The sequence below is a fragment of the Notamacropus eugenii genome, chromosome 5, assembly GCF_028372415.1.
Source record: "Notamacropus eugenii isolate mMacEug1 chromosome 5, mMacEug1.pri_v2, whole genome shotgun sequence".
Classification (NCBI taxonomy): Eukaryota; Metazoa; Chordata; class Mammalia; order Diprotodontia; family Macropodidae; genus Notamacropus; species Notamacropus eugenii.
This window is the reverse complement of record NC_092876.1, coordinates 68,770,699-68,796,309: the sequence shown is the minus strand read 5'-3', so window position 1 is coordinate 68,796,309 and position 25,611 is coordinate 68,770,699. Positions and strand designations below refer to the sequence as shown.

At 46.8% G+C, this 25,611-nt stretch overlaps 1 protein-coding gene across 4 annotated transcripts in view; it reads left to right on the top strand.

Annotated features, from left to right (window-relative positions):
- Nucleotides 1–23,385, top strand: part of FGR (FGR proto-oncogene, Src family tyrosine kinase) — a 32,078-nt gene extending 8,693 nt beyond the window's left edge. For 2 of the 4 annotated variants that reach the window (XM_072609526.1, XM_072609527.1), the window contains exons 2-13: nucleotides 9,344–9,408; nucleotides 12,436–12,676; nucleotides 13,471–13,573; nucleotides 13,821–13,919; nucleotides 17,206–17,309; nucleotides 17,461–17,610; nucleotides 18,022–18,177; nucleotides 18,922–19,101; nucleotides 19,195–19,271; nucleotides 19,427–19,580; nucleotides 19,718–19,849; nucleotides 21,822–23,385. In XM_072609526.1, the coding sequence (XP_072465627.1) occupies nucleotides 9,344–9,408; nucleotides 12,436–12,676; nucleotides 13,471–13,573; nucleotides 13,821–13,919; nucleotides 17,206–17,309; nucleotides 17,461–17,610; nucleotides 18,022–18,177; nucleotides 18,922–19,101; nucleotides 19,195–19,271; nucleotides 19,427–19,580; nucleotides 19,718–19,849; nucleotides 21,822–22,030 (1,670 nt within the window). In that variant the 3' untranslated portion in view covers nucleotides 22,031–23,385. Of the gene's footprint in view, nucleotides 1–3,154; nucleotides 3,187–9,343; nucleotides 9,409–12,435; nucleotides 12,677–13,470; nucleotides 13,574–13,820; nucleotides 13,920–17,205; nucleotides 17,310–17,460; nucleotides 17,611–18,021; nucleotides 18,178–18,921; nucleotides 19,102–19,194; nucleotides 19,272–19,426; nucleotides 19,581–19,717; nucleotides 19,850–21,821 lie in introns of those variants that run through there. The other 2 variants (XM_072609528.1, XM_072609525.1) reach the window with 2 other exon arrangements.
- Nucleotides 23,386–25,611: the final 2,226 nt, after the last annotated feature.

The following is a 25,611-nucleotide window of genomic DNA, read 5'->3' as shown; positions in this document are numbered from 1 at the left end:
GCCAGGAAAGGGGACTGGGGAAGGGTGTCAGAGAAGAAAGCCTGGGATTGGGACATTGAATTTGGGGCCCTGGGATAACTGGAAATTGGGTAGGTGAGGGAGTAAACCTAGGGAGCCGAGTAGAGAAGGAAAGAAGTCTGATGGAGAGAAATGAGGGGAGGTCTGGGAGGAGTGTAGAAGAGAAAAATGGAGATTGGTGAAAGGGAGAAGGCTCCTCTTCCTACAAGAGGGGGCGGGATTGAGGAAGGGGAAGGAGGGACTATGTGCCATCGGGACCACTTCGATAGGGGGCCCCCTCCCCCTCTGAGGCTCCTCCAGGGCCCTGAGAAAGGGAAAGATGTCTGCTTCCTAGGGAAGCCCCTTCTCTCCACAAATGACCCGCCCCCCCCCCCCTCCTCCAGCCTGGGAATAGTTGGCTGCCCCTACGGAAATCCTGCTTTTAACAGCAGGCGAGGGGGGGGGGGGGGGAACAGTCGTCTGTCTGCATAGATACTAGGGCACAGGGTGGGACAAGGTCACACTGGCATCAGACCCCAGCACCCCCCCAACTCCTAGCTATGAGACTGGATGTCTTTCCTGCCAGCCTTCCTAGGATGAGTGCATCTGGATATCTGGGGTCTGGCCTATGTCCCTTATGGCAGTAAGGGATGGCAACGGCCCCCAGAAATGCCCAAAGGCAAAATACAAGGTATCCATTGTAGAGTGTTTCGAAGTCCTCAGAGAAAATAAATATAGTTACAGGGTCAAAGGGTGTTCAGTGATCAGGACTACTATTGAGAAACAGCTGGGGGGGATGAAGGGTATCCTCCACTTTCACCTCACTCTCACCAAACTCCTGCTATTCATTGGTACAAAACCAGGCCACTGAGAGTCACTTCCTGCTAGAATTGGGCATGGGTGGGAGAGGTCATCCCATTCATTGTGCCACCTTAAACTCTAGGCAGTATCTGTAACCATTCAAGGTAGGTGGAAATATCATCCCTTAAGCAGTCTTGGCAGGCCCTCTCTCCCTAGGTGTTGGTGATTCCCACAGGGCCTCCATCCTCAGGATTTGGAGGTCTGTCCTGATTCTCTTCTGGTGCCTGGGGGCCATCCCTACTCCTTTTTCCTCTCCACCACTCCCATGCCTTCAGCTGTATCTGTGCCAAGGCAGGGAATTTAGACGAGGAACAGGAAAGTAAATGGGCAGGGGGAGAGCAGGACAGAGCAGAAGGAAGGGAGATGGTGGTGCTATGGGTTGGGGGAATTGACAGGAGAGAGGACAAAAGAGATGGAGTTGGGAGTGAGAGGAAATGGAGAGATAATCCTAGAAAGGGAGTAGGGAGGGAGGATTATGGAGCATTGAATTTTAGAGCTAGGGACTTTTGGATGTAGAACGTCAGAACTATTCAGTCTAACTCCCTTATTTAACAGTTGAGAAGACTGAGATTCAGAGAAAAAAAAAGTGACTTTCTCTTTCAAAAAATACTGCTCTCTTCCATTATTGTTGTGTTCGTCTTTCATTGCCGAAGAAGACCATGCCATCAGAGAAATGATGACATGACTTGCACTTGACTTTGTTTTGAGTGAAGGAGGGCTGTGCAGGTCACCAGTCTCACTTCTCCTCCAGAGCCATCTGAATCCAGTGACCAGATATTCATCAGGATGACTGGAGATGACCCAGGGTGCACTGGGAGACCTTGGCTCCTTGAGGCCAAGGTCTTTGCAAGTACTCACTTAGGGTGAGATAAGGCCCATTCATTGAATAGGTCTGTTTAAGAAGGAGCCCCTTTAATGAGGCCAAGAAAAAGAAAGACCTCAGGCTGGGAGGGAATCAGCAACAGTTACTACTGATAATCACTCTAAAGCCAGCAGGGTCCAGAGGAGACTTTAGGCAGGGCCTCATTGGCATCCCAGCTTCAGAGTGCAGTAGGTTTAAGGTTATATTCTTACTCTTGGGCAGCGAGGTGGCCCATTATGTGCCATTCCAGCCACTGGGCCTGGAGTTAAGAAGACCTGGGTTCAATTGTGACTTGAGACACTTACTAGCTGTGCGACCCTAGGCAAGTCACAACCTCTGTCTGTCTCAGTTTCTACAATTGTAAAATGGGGTCAAAAATAGTACTTACCTCCCAAGGTGTTTGTGAGCATCAGTTGTAAAGTATTCAGTAAACTGTTCCTGGAATGTGTTTTTTGTTGTTATTTTTCAGTCATGTCTGACTCTTTGTGACCCCATTTAGGGTTTTCTTAGCAGAAATACTGGAGTGGTTTGCTGTTTTCTTCTCTAGCTCATTTTACAGATGAGGAAACTGAGACAAATACGATAAAGTGACTTGCCCATGGTCACAGAGTCAGTCGGTGTCTGAGGCCAGATTTGAACTCAGGAAGATGAGTGTTCTTGATTCCAGGACTGTCACTTTGTCTACTGTACCACCTCCTGGTATATACTAGATATTTAATAAATGCCTATTCCCTTGCCCCCTTTCCACCTAACCATTCCTTATAATGAAGAATAAAAAGGGGGAAAACCCCAATTCAGCAAGATAACCAATGTATCATTGGAGCCTAACAGTATACATAATCTTTCATGCCCATAGTCCCTGGCTCTGCAAAAAAAAAAAAAGAAAAGAAAAGAAAAAATCAGTTATTGTAATTACAGTGTTTGCTTTTGGTATTGGGCTTTTTTTTTTTTTCATTTTTTGATTTAGAAAATGACTTTTCTAAAAACATGCAGCAAGTTAGTGACTGGATCAGGATTAGGCCTTAGCTTGCTTGACTCTCAGTCTAAGGCTTTTTCTATTATACATGAGTAGGTGTTTAGGATGGGGAGGTCAGTAGAGAGGGGATGATCTAGGAAATAAAAAGGGAAGAAAAGAAAGGAAGTAGAGGACCCTGGGTAGAGGAGGTGGTGAGACAACCGAGAAAGTAAACCAGAAAAGGGAGAAAGGAGATGTAGTGGGATTCTGAAATAGGGTAGGAGATAAAGGGGCCAGAGCTGGGTGGGGGAGGTTGGAGAGGAAGTTGAGGTCATAAGGTTCACAAGTCCTGCTGTATTTATCATATGTAAGTATATTCAGGAAGAGAAGGTAGACTATAAGTGACCCAAGTGGTGAAGGAAGTGGCCAGAAGGGGGAGGGGAAAACTGAAGGAGGTGCTGTCTTTGTGGGAAGTTGACTCAGAGCTGGAGAAGAGCCTCTGGGAGCTGGGGTGAGCACCTGGGGTTTGGGAGGGGAGGGGATGCTGTAGGGAAGGAACAACTAGGGTGGGGAGGGAACTGGACAGCTCCCCTCATTCATTGTGTGTACCATGAAGCCTAAGGTCCCTTCATCTCCAAACCCTTTCTTCATCCCTTCTTGACTGGGTGTCCAGCCTTCCCCCAAAATCCTATGCCTTGTGAAACCAAGTGGCAGTCCTAGCCCCATTTTCTTTCAAAGCAAGTGTCTAGATTGGGACAGAAATTTCCTTGTCTGGAAACCTAATGCCTATAAGAGGGAAAAAAATCCCACTGACCTTGAAGTCAGAAGATCGGGATTCTAGATGCTGAACCATCACTTACTAACTGTTAGAAACAGGAGAATCACAATCTTTCTGCGTTCTAGCTTCCTCTTCTCTAAAATGGCCCTCCCAGTCCTTAGAGGGTTGTTGTGAGGAAAGTGCTTCACTTTCATCGTTTTATTAAAAAAACTCACTTTCTGTGGCCCATTTTAAGTTTAGAAAATTCCTGAGTACTTTAAGGATCTGTGATTTCTTCTGTGTGGTGCCTTTTCCACACATCTCAGTCTTCTGACAACCTTTCACAGGTGGCCCTCAAGAAAGCTGCTTCATCATCCTACGGCTGGCTAGGTGATGCTCAGGCAATTACTCCATCTACAAGTCTTTAGGAAGTACCAGGTACTGGGCTAAGCCCTGAGCATATGTAAATGGGCCAAACCAGCCATGCAGTTCTTCCCTGATCTATTCTGAGCTGGTGAGAGCTGAGGTAGCTTGCCGCACACCAGGATAAAACATTAGGGGAGAGTTTTAGCAGAGGGTACTTTACAAAGCACTCTAAATATGAACTATGATTGTTTCTGGTTAGTCTCAGAGCAGGAAAAACCTCATCTATGGGCACAGCCTAACTTCCTGAAGAGTTCTCTAGTGGAAGGTTGGCCATCCAACAATGACTTTTCAGGCAGACTATGTACTAAAAACAATCTATGAACTGCAGAAGGAGTTTTCATGCCTGAGGAGTTAGAGATTCTTGAAACATTTATCCCTGAGAGTAAGGAAGAATGTAGGCTTAGTCATAGTTAGGGCCCTGGTAAGGGAATGGTCAGTGTGGCCACCATCATAGGCTTGACTTAACTTTGGAACATAGTTCCAAATTTTGTGTGTGTGTGTGTGTGTGTGTGTGTGTGTGTGTGTCTTCCCTTGTCCCCTACTGGTGTATTAATGGTAGTAACTATACACTGGGTGTATAGGGACTTGGGGAGATGGGGGTTTGAAGATGGAGATGTGGGCTCAGCGAGGAAATGGGGGATCAAGGATGGGGACACTGGGTCAGTAAGGAGATGGGGTAGTTCATTGAGGGAATGGAAGCTTAATGACAGGACAGAAGCTCAGAGATTCTGTAAAGGAATGGGGAACTTCATGGAGGAGAAATTGGATCAGTGATGAAGATGAAAATGCAATAAAATATGGGAAGAGAAGATGGGGGCTCTGTAATGAGATAGAGAAAAATGTATCAGGGATGGAGACTGAGTTTCTCCCCAGCACAGCCCTGGTATCTTTGAGCACTGCTTAGTTAATTCCCAGGAAGAAGAGCTGGTAGGTTGGGGTTCAGCTTGGGGGAGAGCCAGAAGAAAAGGAGAGGGGAGAAATGAGGAGGAGACCTTTCTTCAGTGACCCACTGCCAGGATTCAGTGAATTCAGGTCCCTTTGCTGTAAAATCTTCCATAACAAAGGAATGTTACCTTCCTATGCCCTCTGTGCTCCCTCTGGTGCTTGTTTCCAGTCTACCCTGTACATCCCTTGTTTGTATGTTGTTGTTTGCTTGTTGTCTCCCCCGTCAGACTGTAAGCTCCTTGAGGACACAGAGTCCTTTGCCTTTCTTAGTATCCCCAGTGCCTAGCACTGTGCCAAGCATATAGGTTGTTGTTTGGTCATATCAGTTGTGTCCTGCTCTTCATGACCCTGTTTAGGGTTTTCTTGGCAAAGACGCTGGAGTAGTTTGCCATTTCCTTCTCCAGCTTATTTTTACAGATGAAGAAACTAAGGCAAATAGGGCAAAGTGACTTACCCAGGGTCATACAGTTGGTGAGTGTCTGAGGCCAGATTTGAACTCAAGAAGATGAGTCTTCCTGACTCCAGGCCTGGCACTTTATTCATTGTACCACCCAGCTACCCCTCCTGGCATGCACTTAGTGGTTAATGAACGTTTATTGACTGACTGACCCCAGGCAGGGATCTGATTTCGTCTGGGCCCAGGGTATGCTCCAAAGGTATTTGGTTGGGTTAGGGACTAAAAGGATAGTTTCCATGGGAAGCTCCAGGTATCGGCAACTTAAGGTTGGGGGGAGTGTAGGTTAATGTTGCAGTTTGGAGACTGGGGTTCAGGACTGCTGAGTTTTGGGGGTAACATGCTCCTCCCCCAGAAGACCAGGAGCCGGGGAAGAAGGGGAGAATGAGGTCTGTAATGTTTCTTTTTGCCTCCGTCCCCAGCACCAGTAAGGTGCCCCCCTCTTGGGTCAGATATTTTGGGTGGGAAGTTGGGGAGCTGAGCCGGAAGCCTGCTATTGCTCCACTTCTCCCCACCCCAGACATGGTTCCTTTATGGTAAGATTCTGAGAGCCCTACCTGCCCCCTTCTCTCATCCCCACTAGCCCAGCTAAGCCTCACTTTCTCCACCACCCTCTTGGAACATTCTTTGGCTCTCACCCCAGTCTTCCAGTTTGGCCTCCAGGTGGGGATGTGCCAGACCCTTCAGAGGAAGGTTTCTCCACTTCCCAGAATTCCTCACAACAGCCCCCATCTTCCAGGACAGAATTCTTTTTCAAATCCCAGCTCATTTGTCCTTCACCATCTCCCTTAAGGGACAGCTGGGGGAGAGGGGGATAGATGCTGGGGTAGGAAAGGTCAAGGTATTGCCTTGCTCTAGTGCCCAGGTATCTGAGGGGTCACCATGCTGGTGGGTAGGTGTATGTGCCATGCAGACAGGCTCTAGGAAGTTTACACAGGTACACTGTATATAGTGTACCCTGGTACAGTATAGACAGGCACACCATGACCTAACTAGGCACAATGCCAACAGGTGAAATATAGACAGGCACCGTGCAGCATTGCTGAGGGTAGTGTGGACAGGGGGAGGATGGTGGGTGGCTATAGGTGCAATGCAGACGGGAGCAGTCTGGCTCCTTCTGGAGCATGGCATTGAATGAAAATGAAATGCAGAGAGTGGGAGCCCATTAAGGGATGGTGCATCTGGATTAACCTGTTTCCCTGAGGCTTGCCTAGGCAATAAGAGGGGAAGAGAAGAGGCCTGCAGTGCTGAGCATCTCTCTGAGCCCCCAAGAACAGATGCCTACAGGGAGACTCTGGCTTTCTATCCTGAGCCTGGGAATGCTTCCAAATGTGGGGCACTTTCCACAGTGATGAGGGTGAGGTACACAGTGGGCGCTACAGACAGTTGCTGAGGTTCTAACATCTTGCATGACGAGAGTGGAGAAGTGGAGATAATGCTGAGCCTGGGTTTAAATAGAGGCAGATAGGTAGGGAAGTAGACAGAAGGCTGGACATGGACTCGGGAAGATCTTGAGTTCCAATTCAATCTCAGATACTAGCTGTATGCTCCGGGGGCAAGGCACTTAACCTCTCCTTCGTCTCAGTCGCACCATCTGTCAAAGTCAGACAATATTAGCACCTACCTTCCTTACAGGTAGAAAGTCTCAGATACTTACTAGCTGTGTCACTGCAAGCTAGTCACTTAACTCTGTATACCTCAGTTTCCTCATCTGTAAAATGGAAGTAATAATAGCACTTACCTCCCAGATTTGTAGTGAGAATTAAATGAGATAATTTTTGTAAAGTTCTTTGTAAACCTTGAAGTATCAGACAAGTGCTATTATTTTTATTGGCTAGGCATGGTGCTATAATAATTAGGTTATTCTTTTTATTATTTATTTATATATCAATAGTGTTATGTCATTTTGCATATTATCATATGTAATATATTTATTATCCTAGATCTACCACTTACCAGCTGTTTGACCCTAGACAAATCTTTCCACATTTCAGAGTCTCGATTTCCTCATCTATAAAATTGGAATATTAATGACTCATGTTTGTACCGCTGTTTAAAGTTTGCAAAGCACTTTATGTATGTTAGCTCATTTAAGGCTCACCAAAGGGACTACGGATATTATGGTTCCCATTTTACAGATGATAACACCAAGGTTTAGAGCCTTGACCATGATCACATACTTAGCAAATTTCAGAGGTGGAATCTGAATGCAGTTCTCCTACTACTGGGAGTAGCCATGGTGTAATATTAAACTCGAGGGCCTTCAGAAAGTAAGGAGAAATCTCAAGCAAGACTGTGAGGGAGATTCCTGCGGGCAGGTGCCTCCTAACTCACAGCCAAGAAGAAGCCGGCTCTTCTCATGTACTTGGCTGGCCATGAATAAAGACAGGGACATGTAGAAGGTATGAAAACCTCTTGATAAGAGGGGAATATGGAATAACCTGTGGAGGGTTGAGGAAAGAAGATGGAAAAAGTCTGTCCGTTCAGGGACTGCTCAGAGGGAAGGTTCTGAGCCTGCAAGGGGAGGAGGGCAGGGAAGAAAGCTGGGGCATGGGATAGAACTGGCAGGCATGAAGAAAGGGAGCTGAGGAGATCTGGGTTCGAATCCCAGCATTGACCCCAGCCAGCTGAATAACCTCAGACAGATCTTGGAGTTTAGTTTGGGGTGGTGTGATATCACAGAAAGACAGTGAAAAGATCTGGTTTTGAACCCCAACATTCCTTTGAACCTTGGTTTTCTCATCTGTCAAATGAGCAACTACCAACTTCCCTATGAACATACATCCTCCCCACGCCCTACATCTCCACCCAATGTCATGGTGAGGAAATTACTTGGTGAGGAAAAACCCTACAGGCCTTCAGATGTGGGAGCCCTTATTATCTTTAGGGGATCCCAGCTCAAGGGTAACTGGGAGGAAATGGGATGGGTAATCTATGACTGAGAATCCTGGTGGACGCCATTGCCTTGGGCTTCTCTGGAAGAACTCCGGGTCCTCTGGAATCAGCTGACCCTCTGACCAGTCCCATGATTCCCCAGGCCCAGGTCCTGCTCACTCTGCATTTGAGCCTTTCTTGTCCCTGAAATTGGCTTCCCCTCCTCCAATCACCCCCCTGTTGCAATGAGAGTTTCCGGGTAAAGCACGCCTTGCTTAATTTACCACAAGGCAAAGGCTACTTTCTTAGCTTCAAGAAAGGGCTTGATGGGAGTGAGGGGGTGTTAAGGGGTACCCTAGGATCTCTGCACCCCACTCCTTCCCAACCAGAGCCATTCCCAAGGGAAGGGTAAGAAGCATGGGAGGGGACAAGATAATCTCTAGTTAAATAATGACCCAGAGACATGCAGTCTCTGTGTGGTATAGTAGTAAAAGCACTGAAGTTGTAGTCACAGGACTTGGGTTTGACCCCCAATTCTGCTACTTACTACCCTGTGTAATGTTGGGCATATCATTTCTGTCTGGGTCTCAGTCTCTGGTAAAATGAAGGGATTGGACCAGATGATCTTTTAAGTACTATCCAGTTCCAAATTTTATTTGTTAACACCAAATTGTAGAGTCTTAGAACTGGAAGGACCACAGATTCTTCCCCTCCCTCACCAATGATCCCAATCCCTTCCTTTCCCTATATCCTCCCCCCACCCAGCTAGAACTGTCCCCTAAAGGGCCTGGGCCATGACTAGTGCTCTGGGAGTCATTGTCCAGCAGGATATGGGGAGGGCAAGGAGGGGGCCATCCAAGACTAGGGCAGAGACCACCTTAAAACCAATTTTCCTTTGGCCTAAGGGTATGTGAGAATCTCTGTGTGTTTGTGTATATAGGACTACAGCCCATTAGAGCATGATGTATATGTATGTCCAAGTGTGCATATGTGTGCTAGGTGCTATGAGAAGTATTAGCTGGAAGGAAATGGAAGGCAGATGCTTCTCTGACTCCAGGAGTTCTGAATTCTAGTATATCACGCTGAACTTCTCCTCTTCCAAAGTCCCCCAAGAAAGGAGTGAGAGTAGCGCTGGTTTGGAGGGGTCAGAGTTGAGGAGCAGGGAGTTCCATGCTGTCCACATCCCCCATCTCCTGTTTGTCTGTCCCTCAGGGATCTGGCCATTCCATTTAGACCATGTTGTTGTTCCACTGACCTCAGTGGCTCGGGACCTGAAGGTAAGTATCTGTGTGAGTAAAGAGAGTGGGGGTTATGGGGGACACAGCCTCAGAGAATGCATTTGGGGGCCTTACCAGATGCTACTACCACCCCCAACACACACTCCAGCCCCCTGCCAGTGTCTCAGGCCCTCCCTGCAACCCCCTTCCTCTCACACAGACTATGGTTGCCTGGCAACCAAAGGAAGGGGGGGATAGAGAGTGGAAAAGAGCTAGTTTGACAGCCTAGAAGCAGGACAGACAGGGAGATGGCCTTGATCTCCCTCCCCCCTGGGATTCTCCCTCCTCCTCCACTCGATGGGCCCCCCACCCCCCACAGAGGCACACACACACACACACACACACACACACACACACAGAAATGGAGATCCACACACATAGCTGAGAAGACCCACAGGCAAATAAACAAAGATACAGAAACCCAGAATGTCAGGGCTGGAAGGGACCTTGGAATCCTTCAGATCCAAGTCTCCTCACTTGGCAGAGGTCCAGACAAGGGAAGGGACTTGTCCGAGGTTACACAGCAAGCTAGCAGCCAAGTTCAGATTAGAACTCGGGTCTCCTGGTTCCCGGCTTCTCTTCACCACACTCCAGAACAGCAACATGCTCACTCAGAGGGAGGCACACTCAAATCTCCCAAATATCTTAATGTTATTCTTATTATCTTCCCATTTCCAGAGGATCCTAGGTCTGGAACTGGGAGGGACCTCAGAGACCAGAGGAGAAAACTGAGGCACATCCCCCTAGCCTGACAGAGCTCTTTCAGAAAGATCTAGTGGTCTGGATGAGCCCAGCTAAGTTCAGAGAGGTCACCAAGGGCCATGCAACTCCCAGGCTGTGGGCTAAGCCTGAAAAGGAAGGTTTCAGAAGAAGGATGGACGAATGAGCCAACACCAAAGACATCCATCTCTGAGTCTCTTAGTGATTGCTATTTGCTGCTCTCCCAGGGTGTGGTGGTCACCCTGAGGTCTTGCAGGCAGTGGAGAGAGAACACAGGCTCTGGCAGGGCCTGCCCAGCTGGAAGTACTTAGGTTAGGATCCTTGGAACAGACGGTGTCTGGGGACCAACCCAGCCAAGTTTGGAGAGGGTCATCACAGGAAAGGCTGACCACTAGGGATGGAACTTTTTCAGCGGCTGCAATTTATTAAATATTGGCTCCAGATTCCAGGCTTGGGAATCTACAAGGGGGGAATAACTAGACCAAAGGAATCATGGGCCCTTGGAGTTTAGGCAGCCAAGCAGCACAGTGCAGCATAGTGAATTTGAAGGCAGAAAGCCCTGAGTTCAGATCTTGCCTCAGACCCTTACTAGCTGTGTAACCCTGGGTAAGGAAATTACTTCACCTTTCTCCGTCTGTCTCCTCATGTATAAGACAGGGATAACAATAAAGCTGTACTAACTAAGCCCTTGGGAGGTCTCTTTCTAAGGCAAAGAACATAGTCCATGTATTTATCTTGATAAACAGCATAAATAGAAAATCTTCCCCACTGTCCAGGTTGTTGTAAGGATCCAATGAGATCATGATATAATGATAACAATATTGACTAACATTTATATAGATTATAATTATATATTTACATAGTTGGTACATGTACATGTACCAACCACCATCTTAAGCACTTTATCTCATTTGATCCTTATAACAACCTTGGAATGTGGGTATGTATGTTATTATACCCATTTTGCAGATGAGAAAACTGAGACAAACTGGTTAAGTGATTTTCCCAGGGTCACACAACTAGTTAGCATCTAAGGCCAGATTTGAACTCCCATCTTTCAGACTCCAGACCCAGTGCTCTATCCACGATGCCATCTAGTTGACTGTAGAATATATACAAAACCCTTTGTAAACTCTAATGTACCATATAAATAGTAGTGATTACTGTTAAGGAAGTTATTACTATTATTAGTCCAGACTCATGATTTTATCATCATGAGAAAATCCCATTGTGGAAACTCCTTCTATGTGTCTATAACGTATATAGTCTTGGAGAGTTGACTGAGAACACTGAGAGGTTAAGTGACTTGCCCGGGGTCACACAGCTAGTATGGGTTAGACAGAGGCAGGACTTTTACCCAGATCTTCCCCATGCTCAAGTTCACCGTGGATATATCCTGGTTCCCAGGAAGGTCTTTGTATGTTTGTCAGGATATATCTGTTTGCGTGTCGTCTGTCCCCTCCTGCCATTCAATTGTAATGTAACTCCTCAAGGACAGGGATTGTCTTTTGCCTCATTTTGTATCCCCAGAGCTTAGAACAGTACCTGGCAGGTAGTAGGTGCTTAATAAATCTTTACTGCACTGAGTTGAAAATTATTCTAATTAGATCCATGTAACAGTAAGACAGATAACATGACACACATATGTATATGTGTATATGTAATTAGTAGTATTAGATAGCTGTGATTTCCCTGGTAAGGAAATTCCCTCCACCAATGCAGACCAGTACTTTCTTTACTATTTATAGTCTTAGAGAATTGCCTATGGAACCGAGAGGTCAGCTGACTTGTTCACATGACTTGTTATGTATACTGACATAACCAATCAGTATGGGTTTCAGAGATAAGACTTGAACCCAGATTTCCCTGGCTTCCCATTACACCAGGCTACCTCTTAATAATTATATTCACAAATAAATTGTTATTTGAAATACTATGGTGGAGTGGATAGGGAACTGGCCTTTTAGTAATGAAGACCTGAATTCTGTCTAGTCCCACTTCTGATACATACTGACTGGGTGGCCCTGGGCAAATCGCTATAACTCTCCTAGTACCCCAAGCAACCCCAAACAAGAATTATTATAATAATTATCATCATCACCATTATTATAGATAGAAACAAATATGATGGCTCATCAGGAACCAGGCCACCAGGTACATTAGAGAGGACTCCTAGTCTTAGTCTCATAGATACAGATAGCCCAGGAGGCAGGGAGTCTCTGCAGGTACAGGGGATGCACAAGCAGACAGGGTCCCCAGTAGGCAAGTGTCTCCCTCTCTTTTATCCTGCCTCTCCACCCTCCACAGGCTCCCACAATGGGCTGTGTGCCCTGTAAGGAGAAGGAAGCATCAGACACCAAGCTTGAGGCCTTCAGCGGAGACAGTGCTAGAGGAGATCAAGGCTATGGGGACCGCTATAGTCCTGAGCCTACCAGGGTCATCGCCCCTTCTGCCTCCCACACTCCAAACCTCAATAATTTCTCCCAACCACCAGTCAGCATGCCAGCCTTCCTGAATTCCATTCCCCCGAAACCTGGAGGCATTGCAGGTCAGTACTTAGGGGGATAGGGAGGGCAGGAGGTACCAGTGGAGAGGTAGAGTCAGCCATAAAACCCTAAGAACTTCATATTTGGTGTCAAACATTACCTGGCATTAAAATCAACCCAGACCTCCTCCTCTGGCCTGGACTCCTGTGGGCAGAGCCTATGGCTTGGGGTGAGACCAGAGGTAAGGGAAGATAGGGTACTTTCCTGTGACCTAAGGAAGGAGACATGGCTCCTCCTTCAGAAAGTCCCCAGTCTGAAAATAGAAAATCAGCTCCATGGTTCACCCCCATTCCTGCTCTCAAGAAATCCATGTTCTGAGAAGGGAGACATAATCCAGACTGCAGAGAACCAATGTTGTGAAGGGGGAAATCTGTGAGTCTCTGGTCTAAGAGAAGACTGGAGTAGACACGTATCTATGAGCCAAAAGATGGAGTAGGGAGAGGCCACAACTATAGAATGAGCAGTACTGGGAGTGGAGGAGGGGTGTTGTTCATCGGTCATCAGGAAAGCTTTCCTGAAAGAGGACAGGACACAGGGCCCAGTAGAGAGGAGGGGAGAAGATGTCCAAGCAGGAGGGACAGAAGGGAGAGCAGGCTTGTCTGGTTGGAATAAGGAAAGAGAACTGAAGAATTTGGGGATTGGAAAAGTGGAGAGAGAGGGGCAGATGAAGGCAGGTGGCAGACAGGAGCTGGAGGCCTCTGGGAATCTTTGAGTTCCTGAGCAGAGGGGCATAGCATGACCTGCTATGGTCATGGAGGCCTGGCTGCACTTAGCCAGGTGCCCCCTTTCCCTGCAGGGGCTGGAGTAACTCTTTTCGTCGCCCTTTATGGATATGATGCCAGGACTGAAGATGACCTCACCTTCACAAAAGGAGAAAAATTCCACATCCTCAACAACACGTGAGTGACCCATGGGCCCTTGCTTTACTGGGGAGAGAGCAGCCATGATTATTATCTTGGGGAGAGTGGGGCAGGGGTGGGGGGACTCAGCAACCCCAGCTGGTCAGAAGCTCGGACTATCATTCAGCATCCCCTGAGGGGTTCCAATCTCAGGCGGATGCTGCCAGGCTTCTGCCCCATTTCTCTTGCCTGGAGAGCGAGCAGAGTGGGACAGCTGCTCAGTCCGCCCTTCCATCTGTCCTTGCAGTGAGGGCGACTGGTGGGAGGCCAGATCCCTGAGCTCTGGACGCACTGGATACATCCCCGGCAACTATGTGGCTCCTGTGAACTCCATCCAGGCTGAAGAGTGAGTGGGGGCAGAGCCACAGTGCTCTGACTTTAATCCAAGTCCTAAAGATGAGACTAGAGGGACCAGTGAGTCTTTGTGCTCCTTGGGATTGCCAAGCTTCCTTATTCTCCTTATTGCCCTAGATGGAACAGGGAGAGGAGGCACACGTGCTTAGTAGGATAAGAAATGGTACCTTGTCCCTACACTCAAGAAACTTTCCATCTAGTTGGGGAGACAAGACACATTTCTTAATGTCTAAAATCCTTATATACTCAGGTCCTTCCTGGCTCTGATGTTCTGTTCTCCACCCCTCTCTGCACTAGCAATTCTGACATTCTATATTCTGGTGTCCCTCCCAAATGTGACACTCTCTGTTCTAAGCCTCCCCACCCCAGCTCTATTATTCTATATTCTAAGGCCCTCCTAGCTCTGATATTCTGTGTTCCAAAGACCCTCCTAGCTCTGATATTCTGTGTTCCAAAGGCCCTCCCAGCTCTGACATTCTGTGTTCCAAAGGCTCTCCCAGCTCTGACATTCTGTGTTCCAAAAGCCCTCCCAGCTCTGTCATTCTGTGCTCCAAAGACCCTCCCAGCTCTGTCATTCTGTGTTCCAAAGGCCCTCCCAGCTCTGTCATTCTGTGTTCCAAAGGGCCTCCCAGCTCTGACATTCTATGATGATGAACAATACTAACTAATACATGATTGGGTCAATACAGTCCCTACATACAAATAGTAAGTGGTACAATAAGAAGGAGAGATTTTGTTGCATGGGAGGGGGGAGAAGGCTGGCAATAGGGGAAGGAGGCCAGGCAAAGCTTCACAGAGAATATGGGACATGAGCTGAATTCTAAACCTGGAGGGTTTAGAGAGTTGGAGGAAAGCATTCTAGATGGGGAACAAAGGGCAGGGAAGCGCCTCAAATGTTCAGGGAATGGTGAGTAATCTGTTTTGTCTGGAGTGCTGGGTACGTTGCGGGGGAGTGTGGCTGCAAAGGCAGGTGGATGAAGGCCAGACTGGGGAGGGCCTCGCAGGTTGGAGTGCATGCTGCAGGCAGCAAGGAGCTATTGAATGTGTCTGAGTAGGGAGTGATGCCATCAATGCTGCACATGAAGAAAATTACTGAAGCAGCCTGTTCTGCCTGATGGATTCAAGGGAGAATGACTGAAGGCACTTAAGAAGCTATTACAGCAGGCTGGGCAAGAGATGATGAGAGCTTGAACTACAATGGTCACCGTGGGAACAGAGAGGACAAGAGGGGATAGATTGGAGAGACTTACCAAGGGAGATTCAGCAGGGCCTGCGGATGTTATAGGATTAATTGATCGATTAACATTTATTAAGCACCTACTATGTGCTAGGGGAGCAGCTGGGTGGTACAGTGGATAGAAGTCCAGGCCTGGAATCAGAAAGATTCATCTTCCTGAGTTCAAATCTGGTCTCTGACACTGACTAGCAAGTCACTAGTTTCCTTATCTGTCAAATGAGCTAGAGAAGGAAATGGCAAACCCCTCTAATATCATTGCCAAGAAAACCCCAAATGGGGTCACAAAGAGTCAGACATTCCTGAAACAACTGAAAAATAACAACATTATGGACCAGGAACTGTGCTAAGTGCTGGAGAAGAAAAAGTCAAAAGACTTAAGGAGCTTACAATCCAATGGGGAGTGAAGGAAAGGGTGAAGTAAAAGACAGACTGAGGTTTTGGAGCTGGCTAACTTGGAAGGTAGGGAGACCCTGGGCAGAATAGGACTATCAGGAGAGGGAGTGTTTATTAGCTGGAAGATGAGAGTACATTTTGGACATGCTAAGTCTGAGGGAGCCATGGGGATGTCCAGTGGAGACTTGTAGCAAGCCTGTGGAGATGAAAGGGTTCAGAAAGGGAATCATCTACACAGAGAGGAATAGCTGGAGCCATGGAGTTAGAGCTATAGTATCTTCCTGGAGGAAAGCCCTTCATCCATTCCCTATCCCATCTAAACTGACCCCCTGGCTGTTCCATCTCCCACCTTTGTATAATGCACTCCACCTCCAACATAGAGAATCGCTAGCTCCAGTCAAAGCCTGTCTCACATTCCACTTCCTCCATAGGTCTTTTCCTGTCCCCTTCCCACCTCCCTACCTCCCCAGTTAAGAGTACTCTCTTTTGAAATTTTTTTGAATACAATTTATACTCACTTGTGTACGTGTTACATCAACCTCTCCCCACCCCCTCCTCAGAAGATTGGGGGAAGGAGGGAGGGCAGCAGTAGATTGTAAACTCAATGAAAGAGAACTGTTAGGCAAAAAGGCCAATGGAACCTCAGGCTCCATTAAGGGAGTGTCCAGAAGGACACTCTGCTGGCCTTGGTCTCAGTTAGGAGCATTCTGTTCTGTTCTGGAATCCATATTTTAGGAAGGACCTTGACAAGCTGGAGAAGAGAGAGTCTAACCCAGCTCTTATGGATCAGGGGAGACATGGCTCCAGGCACTTCCTGTCTGATGGAGGAGGCAGTACAGAAATAAATTTAAAACATAGAAGTGTCTTGAGAATTCCAAGGGATGAACAAATGAATGAAGAAATGAAAAAGCATTTATTAAGTGTTTATTATAGGCCAAGATCTATGCTAAGTACTGGAGATACAAGTGAAAAAAAGCTAAATCAGCTCAAGGTACTGATGATGTTTAGCCTAAAGAAGAAAAGACATGATTGCCACCTTCAAGTGGGACTATCATGGGAAAAGAAGACTGGACTTGTCTTGGTTGACCTTAGAAAGTCAATGAGGCTGGATGAAAAGAAAAATCTCTTAATAGTGATAAAAACTGTCCCAAAGTGGAAGGGGATGATGAGGAGGCCTTAGGTTCTGTCCAGAGGAGAATGGATAGTCACTTGTTGAGGAATGGTGCAGGATAGTAGCATCAGACTCTAATAAAAATGGATCCCTACATTCAACATATAGACTTAGAAAACCACAAATTAACATCATCTATGTTTAATTGTATTATTTATTTTGTCAAACATTTACCAATTTCATTTTAATCTGTTTCTGACTGTACTTGGGAGTTTTATAGGAGTGTGCAACTATCTGTGGGTCTTGAGTTTGATATCTCTGCTTTGAGTCCACTTTCCACCAGGTACTATGTGTACCTGGGTCCTTCAGCTCTGAGAGTCTATAATCTTGTAATTGACAATTTGTCAAATCCCGGGTCTAAATCCTAGATCCTCATAAATTGGTAGCCTTGAAGGCAGTGGTGACTTCTCCAGGGTACATGATCTCTCCTGGGACCTTCCTCACCTGGTTCTGTGTGGACCTCCCCTTCCTCCCCAGGTGGTACTTTGGGAAGACAGGTCGGAAGGATGCTGAAAGGCAGCTGCTGAGTCCTAGCAACCCTCGAGGAACCTTCCTTGTCCGGGAAAGCGAGACCACCCAAGGTGGGAGGTGTGGGGAGGGTTGGGGCTTGGTGGAAGGGATGGGACCAAACATCTGGAAACCCCTATCACCACTTGGCTGTCTGTCTGATGGGGAATAGAAGGCATGTACTTAGCGCCCTCTCTCTCCTCTGCCCTGCACTCATCCCTCTAGGAGCATATTCTCTGTCTATCCGGGACTGGGATGAGAATAAAGGGGACCATGTAAAACATTACAAGATCCGTAAACTGGACAATGGTGGGTTTTACATCACCACCCGGGCCCAGTTTGACTCTGTCCAGCAGTTGGTGCAGCACTACACTGGTAAGGAGGATTTCTCCATCTTTGTGCCTAAAACTTTTAGGTGGGGAGGGGAAAGAGGATCTAAACTTCTGTTCTAATTTATATAGAAAACTCCTAGTGTGGAAACTACCTTCACCAATGCAAATTAGCAACTTAAGGTCTTAGGGAGTTTTCTCAGTCTCTGAAAGGGTCATTGACTTGTCCAGGGTTGCACAGTCAATGTGAGTCAGAGGAGGGTTTGAACTAAGGTCTTTTTACTCCAAGGCTGTCTGTCTTTCTGTCTCATACCATCAGGCCTACACCCTTGCATACAGTAGGTACTTAATCAATGGTTATTGAGTGAATGCTAACTGCCCGAATTTCCCAGCTAGGAAGGAGGCCCAAAAGCATGGGTCCCCAACATAATTCATTCTTCCTACTATGATCCTTCAGAATTCAATGATGGGCTGTGCTACCTGCTCACAAAGCCTTGTGCCATCATGAAACCAGGAACCCTAGGCTTGGGTAAAGATGCCTGGGAGATCAACAGAGACTCCATCACCCTGGACCGAAAACTGGGCATGGGTTGCTTCGGGGACGTATGGATGGGTATGCAAGCAATAGGGAGAGCTCTAAGGTCCTCATGGAGGTGGGGACTTTTTGTTCTGGGGGTGGGGAGTAAGTGGGGGAGAGGTAGGGAGTGAGCAAGAGACAATATTAAAATAATATTAGAATAATCGAATGGTCAGAGCTGAGAGGGATCTTAGAACACATAGTACATAGTGCTTACTGAACACATGGAACGACCCAAAAAGTCAGAGTTGGAAAGGACTTTGGAACAGAAAATGATGGATCTGGGAGAGACCTTAGAACACAGAATGTTAGGGCTAGAAGGGACTTTAAAATATAACATGTCAGAATTGGGAGGGTCTTAGAACACAAAATGTCAAAGCTGGAGGGGTCCTCAATACATAGAACACAAAAAGTCAGAGCCAGAAAAGACTTTAGAACAGAGAACTTCAGAGCTGGAAAAGATGTTAGGATTTAAGAATTAGAATGGAAAGGGACCATAATATATAGAATATCAGATCTGAGAGGGACCTTAGAAAATAGAATGTCAGAGCTGGAAGGGACTTTAGAACCTAAGATGTCAGAGCCAGAAGAGCCCTTTGCATATGTAGGCTGTATTTTCAGCTCCCAGCATACTGCCTTGTGTCTTAAATTGAATACAGAATGTTATGCTGGTAGGGACCTGAGAGATTGTCTAGTCTGGCCCTGTCATTTTACATAGCCATTTTGGAGAAGAGAGAGAGGTCTTCCCCAGCTGACTTCCTCCATACCACCTGCTGCCAGGCACTTGGAATGGCTGCATCAAGGTGGCAGTGAAGACGCTGAAACCTGGCACAATGTCTGCACCAGCCTTCCTGGAGGAGGCCCAGATCATGAAGAGGCTACGTCATGACAAACTGGTGCAGCTGTATGCCGTAGTGTCTGAGGAGCCCATCTACATTATTACAGAGTACATGAGCAACGGTGAGCTGGCGGACATGGTGGGCAGGGTGTGAAGTCAGACTCCAGCGACTTGGGAGTGGGACTAAGGCACCCCTGCCTGTTTTGTCTCCTTAGGGAGTCTGCTGGAATTCCTCAAGGAGGGTGAAGGCCAAGACCTAAGGCTGCCCCACCTAGTAGACATGGCTGCTCAGGTGAGAGGGGCACTAGAGACGAAGATGTGATCAGCATTTAGTCTTTGGACTCTTTCCCCTGCCCTTCTCTGGTGGGTTTTTTTGGGTCCCCTTTTGGCCCTCTATGGGACACCTGCATACCTTGTGACCCCCTAACTTGTGGATTATTTTAACAGGTGGCTGCAGGCATGGCATACATGGAGCGCATGAATTACATTCACCGGGACCTACGGGCAGCCAACATCCTTGTGGGGGACAGACTAGTATGTAAGATCGCCGACTTTGGACTGGCACGGCTCATTAAGGATGACGAATACCACCCCCGCCAAGGTGTCCCATCCTGTTCCCCAGTATACAGCCAATGCCCTTCTCCAAACTCCCAGTGCTCTCACTATGGACTTTGCCCCCAATTCCCAAGCTCACTCCTTGCTTGGACTTCTTCACCCTCTTGCTTTGCTCTCTCTAAGGTGCCAAGTTTCCAATCAAGTGGACTGCTCCAGAGGCTGCACTCTTTGGCAAGTTCACCATCAAGTCTGATGTCTGGTCTTTTGGGATCTTGCTCACTGAACTCATCACCAAGGGCCGCGTCCCCTACCCAGGTGCCCTTCAGGGCTTTGGGGTGGGCGGTGAGGGAGGGGGATGTGTAGTATAGAATGATGAAGGTCTTCTCTTCTGCCCCTAAGACAGGCTCAGACCTAGGGTCATGGGATTCAGACCTGGAAGGGACTTTAGATGTGATCTAATCTAACTTTCCCTACCACTGCCAACTTCCTATAGGAGAATGATGACGTCTAAAGAGGTTGAATAGTTTGCTAAACATCTCCTGTTTCTTCATTGAGTTCTCATGTGATATGATTGCACAGCCTTTCCCCATCCTAGCTGTCCTCTTTCTGACTCTCCAGCTTCTCAACCCCCTTCTTAAACAGTGGTGCCCAGAACTAAAAACAATATTCCAGCTTCTGTCTGAATGTCATGAAGGATGAAGAGTATCTGTCTTCCTCCTTATTTCAGGAAGCTCTGTGTCTCTTAAAACAGCCCAAGATCCCATTAGCTTTTTTCTGGCTGCTACATCACACTGTTGACTCATCTTGACTTTAACCCTGTAATCTTCTAATACCCACAGATCTTTTTTTTTTTTAAAGATAAACTACTGGTTAGCCATGTTTTCTCAATCCCAAAATTGAGAAATTGATTTTTGGTATGCAGGTGCAAGACTTTCCATTTATCTCTATAGAATTATATCATATTAAATTTGGCCTAATACTTGAGCCCAACAAAATCTTTTGGGACCTTGACTTCTCTAGTGTGTTAACTATCCCTCCCAGGTTAATGGTACCTGTATATCTGGTGAGGGTATGGGGGCACTACACTGGAGACTTCCTGCCATATTGACATGGGGCCATTAGCAATAACTCTGCTTCTAACCACTCAACTGATTCTGAATCTATCTCACTGCAGTACTATCTTTTTGTTGCTTGGTCATTTTTCAGTCATGTCCAACTCTTCATGACCTCATTTGGGGTTTTCTTGGCAAAGATACTGGAGTGGATTTGCCATCTCCTTCTCCAGCTCATTTGACAGATGAGGAAACTAAGGCAAACAGGGTTGCCCAGGGTTTCACAGCTAGTAAGTATCTGAGGCCAGATTCAAAATCGAGTCTTCCTGACTCCAGCCCCAGCACTCTGTCCACTGAGCCACTTAACTGCCCTTCCCATCATATTGACATGGAACCATTAGCCACAACTGAATCTAACCACTCAGCCAATTAGGAATTTATCTCATCGTATTACCATTTAGCCTTGTATGAAATACGTTTTTGTAAAGCTTTGCTAAAATCTAAGTAAACTCTGTATTAACAGCATTCTCCTCATCTTCTAGTTTAGCAAACCTGTCAGGAACGTAATGAGGGTATTTTTTGTGTTTGTTTTTGGTTTTCTGGGCATGACCAATTTTAGATCAGCCTACAAATGATATATTTGTAAAAGGCACTTAGAGCAGTACTTGATATATCCTAGGCACCATATAAACCCTCACCCTCCATCCCTCTCCTGGCTCATTTGGTGCTACTGCTTCCCTTTCTAGAAGTTAACCAACCATCTCTTTAATGATTCATCCCAGAATTGTCTGAAGAATTAAAGTCAAGCTCACTGATTTATCATTTCAGACTCTGCCCTCTTCTCTTTTTTGAAAACTGGGGCACCATCTGCCCTTCTCCAACCAAGGGATCCCTCTTCTGTTTTCCATGATCTTTCAGATATTACTGGGAGCGTGTGTATGCCTATCTTCGTTATTTCAGGTCTGAGGATATAGGTCTTCTGGACCAGGTGACTTTAATTCATTCAAGGATACTAGGTATTCTCATTTCTCCCTTCTTATCTTGCAGGTCAACTCTCTGTTATCAGTAGGAGAGCTAGGTGATGAACCCAGATCCTCCAATGCCAATGAAGGCTCTTTTCAATACACCACAGTGGAGGGCACTGGACCTATTGAAGTTTCAGGGAGGGGCTGGCACCAGTCACAGAAGGTTCTCCTTCACTAATTGAAATTCTCCCTTGCAATTTTCTCTCCCAGGTATGAATAACCGGGAGGTGCTAGAACAGGTGGAACGAGGGTATCGAATGCAAAGCCCTCCTGGATGCCCATTTTCTCTGTATGAGATCATGCAACAGACATGGCATCAGGTTCCTGAGGAGAGGCCTACTTTTGAATACCTGCAATCCTTCCTTGAGGACTACTTCACATCCACTGAACCTCAGTACCAGCCAGGTGATGAGTCCTAGCCCTTGTCTCATGCCACCAGAACACCGTGAACCCAGTCTGTTATGGGACCCTACTAGTCCCCCAGTCCTGTCCCTGGCAGCTTCATTCCAGGGGCTAGTTTGCAGGACAGGACATATTTTCTGATCCCGATCTCTACTCCAGGCACAACCTCCCCCTAAAAGGATAGACTTGAACTGCCCCCTAGTCTGGGCATCTACTCCTAACCTTCAACTTCCACTGGTCCATCCTCAGCCTTCCCAAGTCTTAATGTTCATCCTCTTGACACCCCAGACCCTTCTACTCTGACCTTATTATTTATGAAGCTACTCTCCCTCCCTTATCTGACCCCTAGCAATCCTCCCATCCTCACCCTTCTCCAGATACCCACCCATCCACCCACAGGCCCTTTCCTCTTATTTATCCTTTCCCTCTGTTGTGGCTCCCCATTTTTATCCCCTCCACATTCTTTCTGCCTCTCTTGCCACTGTGCCTAGAACTGGGGATGGAGTGGGAGAAAGACCATACTTTCCTACTCTCTGTAGCCTATGTGTTTGTTTTTTAATCAATTCTGTAAATAAAGGAAAAAACATGAGATGCTCTGTGGTTAGGGAGTGGCAATCAGTGGGAGGGAATGGAAATTAACAGGAGCCCTAGATGTAGCCCCTTTGGACTGCAGCAGAGAATGTTGGATGGAGGAAAAGGTTAGGGAAGTTCAGGGCTGTATCTCCATCTGAAGTTAGACTGGGTGAGGTTACATTAACATTAAGTCCTGTCACACTGACATGGAACCACTAACAAGGACTCCATCTTCAGCCATCTAACAAGTTCTAGCCAAGTGATAGCATAAAGGACTTGGGTGGATAAGGAGAATGTGAGTTGTCCTTGATGATGGTGGTGGGGAGGGGAGGAATGAGCTCACATAATACTTCACATTTCTATGGGGCTTACAGTTTCCAGCAACACTGGGAGATGGGTTTTGTATTATTATTGTCAATCTATTTGCCATGCTTGGAAACAGAAGCTCAGAGATGTGAAGAGATTTGCCTACAGTCAACATCTGTATCAGAACTGGGAATTCAATCATGGTCTTCTTACTTTGAGACCAATGGACTTTCCACTAGGTCATACTGCCTCTCAGAGGTCACTTTGCCCATCCAATTCAATCCAGTGCCCGTAACAAATGACTGACCCCTGGGCAATGGCCCCGATAGAAAGAAACTATTTCCAGAACTGAGTCAATTGGAGTATCTTGAGGCTCAATGTGAAAAATGGATGAGGGATCAGTGGGAAGGCATTTTCATTCATTCAGCACCAGTGTGTGCCAGGATCAGTCCTTGGTCCTAGGATACAATAATAAAAACAAATAATCCCTGTTCTTAAAGTGTTCATATTTTGTTGGGGGTGGGGAGGGGAAACAAGAGCATAAAGGGAGTGGGTTGAGGGATTAATGGGAGGGGGGAGTCAATGGAATTGAATTGGAGAATTATTGGAAAGACTAATGGTAGAAGGTTAGGGTAGTGAAAGTGGTTTGGGTAGCTCAATGGGAGGGAGTTTGGATCGGGTAATGGAAGTAGCTTGAGGTGGGGAGGTTAGTGAAATCAGGTGATGGAATGTGGTGAGAATGGGTTTGGAGAAGTCAGTGGAAGGGTCTAAGGAGCAATGGGAGCAGATTTGAGGATCACTGGAGGTCAGGTTGGGAAACCAATGGGAGAGTATTAGATGTCAGTGAAAGTGTTAGGGGTTTCGATGGTAGTTGCTTGGGGAAAACAATGGAAGTGGATTGGGGGTTCTGTGAGAGGTTTGGGGGGCTCAGTGGGAGCAAGTTGAAGAGCTTGATGAGAATGGGTTGGAGAGAGGCTGAGAGAGAGAGGAGTCAGTGGGAACAGATTGGAGTCATGAGAGTATATTATCAATGAGATAGTCTTTGGGAAGTCTATGGGAGGGCTGGGCCATCAATGGCAGGGATTTGGCGGGGGGAGATCAATGACACAACTCCCCAAGGGAGGGTTTGTCTTTGGACTCTGAATTCTGGCAGTCAGGGGGGCTTATTGTAAAGTAAGGTGTAGGATCACTCTGGACCAATCTTGGTGCCTACTGGTCTATCTCTGAGCCAGGCACTCACCATTCTTGGTCCCAAGAGCCTTCAATGGAGATGCATCTGAAAGCCCCTTTATCCCCACCAGACCAAGAAAACCAAGCTTGTACTATGAATGCCCACCTGCCTCCCTTTTGCCCGCCATAGACAGAACCACCTGTGTGGTGTCTGCTCTCCCTCTAGTGGTCATTATGATCACTGCACTTTGTAACCGTGCTTTCTGGGTTCATCAGAGGTACTCTTCCAAATGGGGAAGATCCACTGCTCCAGACCCTTCTCAACGGGTTACTCTTGATAGAGGTACCACTCCTCATGGAGAATGTCTCTGGGTTCTGAGGAGTTTGAAAACCAAAGGGACGCCAGGCTTCTGGTTGCCAGCTTGCCCTCCTCAGAACCTTCTAGCTAAAGGAGGTGAGATCATCAACTTGGATGTTTTCCCCGCTCTAAGCCCTGGTCTCCTCTGAGTACTGAACTAAATGGTCAACCATTTAGAAATCTACAAATTTATGAAGTTTTCAAATTTTAACATTGTCCCTGTTGTCCCTGAGGTTCCATCTCTGCTTGGCAATCTTTGGCCTGAGGTGGGGAGATCCCGGGCTTCTACATTTTTCAGCTGTTAGGATCTGCCTAATCTGGTAGGAATCTGCTGGTTATCCCCACATGGGCCCCTGTCAGTCAGGGTTTGGGAGAGTTGGGGGAGAGGGAAAGGAGAAAGGGGAAAGGGGAAAATGCAGCATGGGGTTGTGATTGTGAACACAGAAACTCAGATACATATTGACATGAACGTGTATAGAAAATGGATATGAGGGCAGGTAGGTGATAGTGGATAAAGCACTGACTCTAAAGTCTGAAGGACCTCAGTTCAAATCCAGCCTCAGGCACTTACTAGCTGTGTGACCCTGCATGTCATTTAACCCTGATTAGCTCAAATAAAATAAAATGAATATGAGGAGAGCCACAAACATACACTTACATATATTTGAAATCCCAAGAGGGGAGAGATCCATGCAGAAGGAAACCACCCCACATATACTATAGACACACACAAAACACACACACACACACAGAGCAAGATGGGTATACATGAATACACTTGGGAAATAGGATCATAGATTTAGAGTTGGAAGGGACCTCAGAAATCACTTCCTCATTTTACAGATGAGAAAACTGAAACTCAGAAAGGAGTCACAACTTGCCTTACACAGGTAGTAAGTGGTAAAGGGCAGGATTTGACCTCGGTCCTCTGGCTTTAAATTCTGTTATTTCCAATGCACTATAATGCCTCTTACGGGCACACACATCAACACAGAGGCAAATGTATGCAGAGCTGGGACCCAGATTCATGATCACAGGGGTACCAGTCGATATTTTCTCTAGGCACACACAGACACACACAGACCCAGTCATTTACTCTTTCACATGGATACTCTTGCCTCTGGCTTGTGATTCAGAAGAGGAACCTCTAGCCTCAGCTCCTGTCCCCCCTCCCCCTGCCCTGGGTCCCTC